This window comes from Austrofundulus limnaeus, unplaced genomic scaffold, assembly GCF_001266775.1.
Source record: "Austrofundulus limnaeus strain Quisiro unplaced genomic scaffold, Austrofundulus_limnaeus-1.0 Scaffold1000, whole genome shotgun sequence".
NCBI lineage: Eukaryota > Metazoa > Chordata > Actinopteri > Cyprinodontiformes > Rivulidae > Austrofundulus > Austrofundulus limnaeus.
In genome coordinates this window covers 25491-31381 of record NW_013953402.1, presented here as the reverse complement: position 1 = coordinate 31381, position 5891 = coordinate 25491, and the positions used below count along the sequence as shown (strand labels likewise).

Sequence of the window (5891 nt, the reverse complement as noted above, 5' to 3'; positions counted from 1 at the left end):
GTGTCGTGGTAGCAACATGCTATGTGTTTACATCCATCGCCGCCATGTTTGTAATGACTTATTGCGAGAACAAACGTATTCACGTGACTTTAATAACATTTCTTACTTAATGGAAACACTGCAGTTGTGAAACTGATTTTTTTTCAACATTAATAGAATATCGACAAAGTTTTGCACACATTTGCAATGGAAACGCAGTTATTGACAGACGGGGCTGCCACAGTGCCCCGCCATCTGTAGGCAAAGCGGGTGAAGTGCCTTKCCAAAGGACACGATGACTCAAGACAGCTGGAACGGGGGATTGAAATGGCAGCCCACCGGTAACAGGACAACTCCCCTAACCACTCTGCCACAGAGGTCTTTTTGTTTTATCAGCTGACTTAAAATGGTGGAGTTCTCCTTTTTTCCCAATGATTTAATAAAATTAAATATTTTTTCTAATTGTCAAAAATCACTGGAATAATAAATGGAAGTTGCCAAGGAAAAGAGTTCATTTCCTTTGCTAAATAAAAACAGTAAAAACACTTTGTCTATTKTTAACCCTAGATACTGAGTAGTAGTGTTATATACAAGGTGCATACAGGTGAAATGTCCCATTAAAAATAAAAGCCAAAACAAAGATGTTATGGGGTTTAGTAGAGGAAGGTGGTAATAAAAAATACCTGTGGAATAGGACGCGTTTTCTTTGCTTTGCCTGTCTGTTTCTTCTGCTAGATGGGAGGGAGGGAAGGCGAAAAAAGGAAGGAAAGGTTAATGCAGGAAAGTGATTATTTTTAAAAAGAAAAGAAAAAACAAACCAAACCAAATTTTAAGTCAGGATCACCAACATCAAAACATATGATAAAGATGAAAAAAGAAAAATAATCATTGCAGGATTAAAGATAAAAATGCAGAAAATGGAAAAATATCGAGGGAAAGTCACCAGCTGTTGGTATTATTGGTAGTTACCAATGCTGAAACTCCACAAATTTATACTTCAAATCAGCCTGAACAACACTCACTAATCACACTTCAATGTTCAAGATCACTGAAGCACAATTATTAAAGTAAGCAGGGGTCTCTGCAGAACATGTTCTGTGGGCGGAGACGGCCTGATTGATCGAATTGACGGTTGGGTTTGATTGGTCAAGTCGGGCAGGAAGCAACCTGTTTTTTAAGATTAATTTTAGTCATAACTTGTACATGTTAAGGGATGAGTAACAATATGGCTCAAAACATCCCTAAACAGCCTGTAAAAAGATTGCTAAAAATCAATATTTTTTACAGGCTGGTTAGGGATGTTTTGAGCCATACTGTTACGCATCCCTCCACATGTACGACGTTCAAATTTCGTGCAGCTAGCACTTTCCTTTCTCAAGTTACGACTAAAATTATTCGTTAAAAACAAGCTACTCCCTGCTGCCTCCAGCCTCCTCAAACCCCACCGTCAATCTGACCAATCAGGAGTAGGGCTGTCTCCACCCACATCAAGATCTCCTCCAATCAGGAGTAGGACTGTCTCCGCCCACATCAAGACCTCCTCCAATCAGGAGAAGGGCTGTCTCCGCCCACAGGACATGTTCTGCAGAGACCCCCTTCTTCAGTTATTGAACTTTCTTGCATTTTTGCACTAGTTTTAACAGTTGAATTCAAGCCACGAACAATACAAACCTGGAAAAACAACCTATTCTACAAGAGGTTTGACCCTTTTTTCTCCAACTAAGGCAGAACAGTTTTAGACCCACAGTTGTTGAGTAAAAATAAAAATACCATTTACTGCTGTCTAATTGTTTTTATCAGTGCAAACCTTTCTTGATCAATTTTAGCCATTTGCATTTAGAGCCTTTACTGCTGTTAAATTGTTATTCTGTAGTAATGCTTTAAACAACCTCAGATTGAGTTATTTTCTTGACATGACAGAGATGAGTGAGAGTTAAAATTAGTTTCTACTGAAAAGGTAAAATTATAAACAAAATGCTGCTCGAACTACAGTTCTCTTAACTTAATGTGAAAATAGTACAATCCATGTATGTACCTCTGTCTCGTTTTATATATTTAACCAGGTTACTGTCTGAAGTGTTTCCAGGCTCTAGTTTGCTGCAAACATGCACCTGTGACGTTGTAAAGCAGAGACCCCCACCTCCACCCCACTGTCCTGCATGCTTTCCTTCTTCAACCACTGGCAAACCTTCAGGGCCTTCAAGGTATTTATTCAGTGGAGGCCCAGAATAAACCCAAAAATTTAATTATTATAAAACAAAACAATATTTTTCACAAAGAAACACAAGCTTGTTTAATGAGTTGCATAAAAGCACTAAAATACAAGATGTGATGTAAGAACTGTAACAAACATGAAAAATGTAGGATTTTTTTAACCATCCAGACAGATAGGCTAGAGAAAATGAAGGACAGATTATTTCGTTATTAAATGAACATTATTTGTGAGATAAACAGYTTGTGTTCACTTTGCAGCTGCAGTATTAACAATAGACGCTTGTCACTTTGTATTTCTGCAGTTCTCTTCATTTCCCAGTGTGGGGATATGGAATAAGAACCAATAAAAACCTGTAGAACCCTTTAGTTCCTACACACGAACCATTGATCCTGACTGTAAAAGGGTCATGTTTGTTATGCATCTTGACTGGTTTGCTTTGTTCATGTAACAAACAAAAGGCCTGACGCATTTTAAAAAGACACAGTCTATACTCATTGTGTATGGATCATTGTGATGTGAACCCTGTATAAAACAGTTCAACAAGCTGTGTGGTCAGGTTCCTGCACACTAACTGGGCAGTGTTGCCTCAGAGCTGCCTCTGCACCCTGTTCAACACACAGCTGTGTGTTTGTGTGCTTGTGGAGTGTGTGTGGGGTGTGGCAGTTGTGATGGGAATGTCTGGCCACTGGCTCAACACACCTGGTTTAAAGAAACCAGTCTTGAACAGGCTGTTACACATGTGACAGGATGTAAAACACGACAGATCAGCACACTCAACAACACCACTCTGAACCACTGCTCACACTGACTCTGTGCTCCGGACCGTTCTGACTGAAAGCAGATTTTACCTCCAAATCTGGACATGATCGCTTGGCAGGAGGAGAACGAGAGTCCCCGGTCTCCTCTGCTTCTTTAGACAAGTGCTTCAGCATTATACACTTCTTGACTGGAAACCCTCTGCACAGAGACACACACAGGACATTCATTACACCATCAAAACTACTGAGCATCAAGATTTCTGTAAAAAAAACGAGGCCAGTCTTGATGACATATCTGTGGTGGTGTTTAAACTGATCAAATGATTTTTACAGCTGTTGCAGACATTAAGGCTGGACTGGTCAAAGGACTGTTGTTTGTGGAACAAAAGGACACACAGGTCACAAAGGCCAGCTCAAATCTCTCTCCACACTGGCGAGAGAGATTGGGGATGAGATCCTCTCGTCACTGAGGTCCTCCATCCACATGACAAGAGAGGGGAACACAAAAATGACTCAGTCTGCAACTGAAAATATGGATGGAGGACCTCAGTAGAGCTTGTTAGTTTGTAGCGCTACCGCTGAGCTAATACATATAAGGCAATATAACACGAGCGCTAGCGCAAAGGCTAACAGGCTAATCTGAGGTTGTTCTTCCATGAAGCAGCTCTGTTGTCCTCCATCCATATTTTCAGTTCCAGGCTGAGTCATTTCTACCTTCTCCTCTCTGTCAACGCTCTCTGGTTTCATTTAAAAGAGTCGATCATCAGATATTGTCCAAGATTAACCTTCAGGGTGGATATAGCTCGCTAGCAGCCTCGCACCGAGGACCTATCCACGTCATYATTTACCCAGAATGCTTTGTGTGTAAATAAAATGGGTCCGTCCGTGTTAAAATATATTTTAAAAATGATAAAAACAGCCTACAGTATTTTTAGTCTTTATTTTACAGTTAAAATAAATGTTAATCAAATAAAGTTTAATGTTACAACTAATCAGGGATCCTTTAATACTTACTTGTCTCTGCATTTCTGAAGAGCTTCATCAGATAAGAGCTTCAGGTTGATCAGCTTATCTCCTCGATAGAAACCATCTGAACAATGAAAGGGAAAAACAAGAAGCACATTCACAGCAGACTGGTTTGTTTAGATTCAGAGCAGCTAAAATACATTATTGATTAGATCCACATTTTCAACATAGCTGGAAATGCAGGAATTAGCGTTTTTACATATCTAATGTGAATTGAAATTTTTATGTCCTAGAAACATGAAGCTAATTTCATTTAAGAATATAAAAATAAAGGCCTGTCTCTAAAGAATATCATATAAGGTAGTGGTTTTGTATTTTAAGACTTTGGGCTAGAAGTTGATGCTTCATCCATTCTTTTCCAAGTGTGATACTTATTTTACTCTTTTTTTCCCCACTAATATTGGAAGGACTTGGTCAGGTCTACACTCTAAATGTTAATTCTGTCTGTAGGGTTATTTTTTCCACACTTAAATAATTTAATATTACAACATAAACTGTAGTTTATTTATATTTAATMTCCTATTTTCCTAATGTAACCATGCTAATGCCACTGAGATCACAGATAATGCTTGACACCAGATCTGGCTCACACCTGTTTGCTATGTGGGACCATAAAAATCAAAAAGTAACTAATTAATTTAGTCAGCTTGAATAAACGTACCTGCTTCGGCTAATCAACCTTGCAAACACAAAGGATTATAACTCAAACTATACACTCTGAGCTAAGATTTGGTGGTGTAGTAGCTGGGAGTCATCACTAACAGAATGCATGAGCTGTTTGTTTTTAATGTTAGGCGTCGGCCATTTTACCTCCAACAATGCTAGTTTCAGTCATGTGAGCAATGACCAACTCAGTCAGGAATTAAAAGTTAACAGTTTCAGTTTGTTTCGGGATGTTTGCTCAACAGTATGGTTTCACCTTTTCATTTGATCATTTTTACTTATTAGCACAGTTTGAAACTTCCAGTTTAAAGACAGGTAATATTTATTATTGTTTCTGAAAGAGAAACCTTTTCAGCAAAGCATCCACCTATGAAAGGATATCAATAATAACAATGTACCAAATGTATATATTTATATTTATATATGTGACCCATCACATCGAAAGGAGGAACAGGTCCAAAAGTGGGATGTGGAGAAATATGCAAATATAGAGTTTTCATTTAAATGTGTGCAAAAACCACTTTTTGTCTAAATATAATGAATTAATGCCTTATCAATGAATCACTTGAATGAACTGTCTGAAATAAAATCCTAAAAAAAAATTTGAAGCATTTTTTTGAGCCGTAGCAACAAAAAACCTGATTTTGAGGGAAAAAAACGCCTTAAAATTTTGAAATTTTCCTTGTGAGCTGGCAATGTTTTTGCTCGTTTACAACTGGGAAATCTTAATAATACTATTTGAGGTTTCCTCTTTATATTGACATCAAAAATTACTTAATAAATATATATAAAATTAGGATTCAGACCTAACAGTAATGTGTTCTCATAACAAACATGACAAATTAAGTCATATCTCTGGACAAGCTTAGGATATCAGAATAATCCAGGTACCAAAATGTAACTTTTAAAGCAAGAATCTGTATATATAATTAGGTCATTTTGACCAAATTTGACTTAATCCTCATTTCGATATGATGGGTCACACATTAGGGTTGGGCATAATCGTATCGTCTGCAATTAATCGTCAGCAAAACAATCGATTATTTTTTGGCACTTGATGATTAATACGATTAATGCCACCAGGCAGACTGACTGGATATATCCCCGGTCAGTCCGCTCGGCGCTCCTCTCCGCTTCAAATATGACGAACACTTAAACAAAAGTTCTGTAATTTATTTATCAACACAATTTAAAATTTGATGTATAGCCTGAAGTCTGTGATTTTGACACAGTTTGAAAAAGATTTTTAC

The 5891-nt window shown here is 37.7% G+C and overlaps 1 protein-coding gene across 1 annotated transcript in view; it reads right to left on the bottom strand.

The window, feature by feature from the left end:
- The window catches only part of acss2 (acyl-CoA synthetase short chain family member 2), a gene marked incomplete at its 5' end in the record, with an annotated part of 62040 nt that overhangs the window by 32561 nt on the left and 23588 nt on the right, over positions 1 to 5891 (bottom strand). The window contains 3 exon segments of the mRNA XM_014030115.1: positions 663 to 710; positions 3043 to 3151; positions 3967 to 4042. Coding sequence (XP_013885569.1) covers positions 663 to 710; positions 3043 to 3151; positions 3967 to 4042 — 233 coding nt within the window.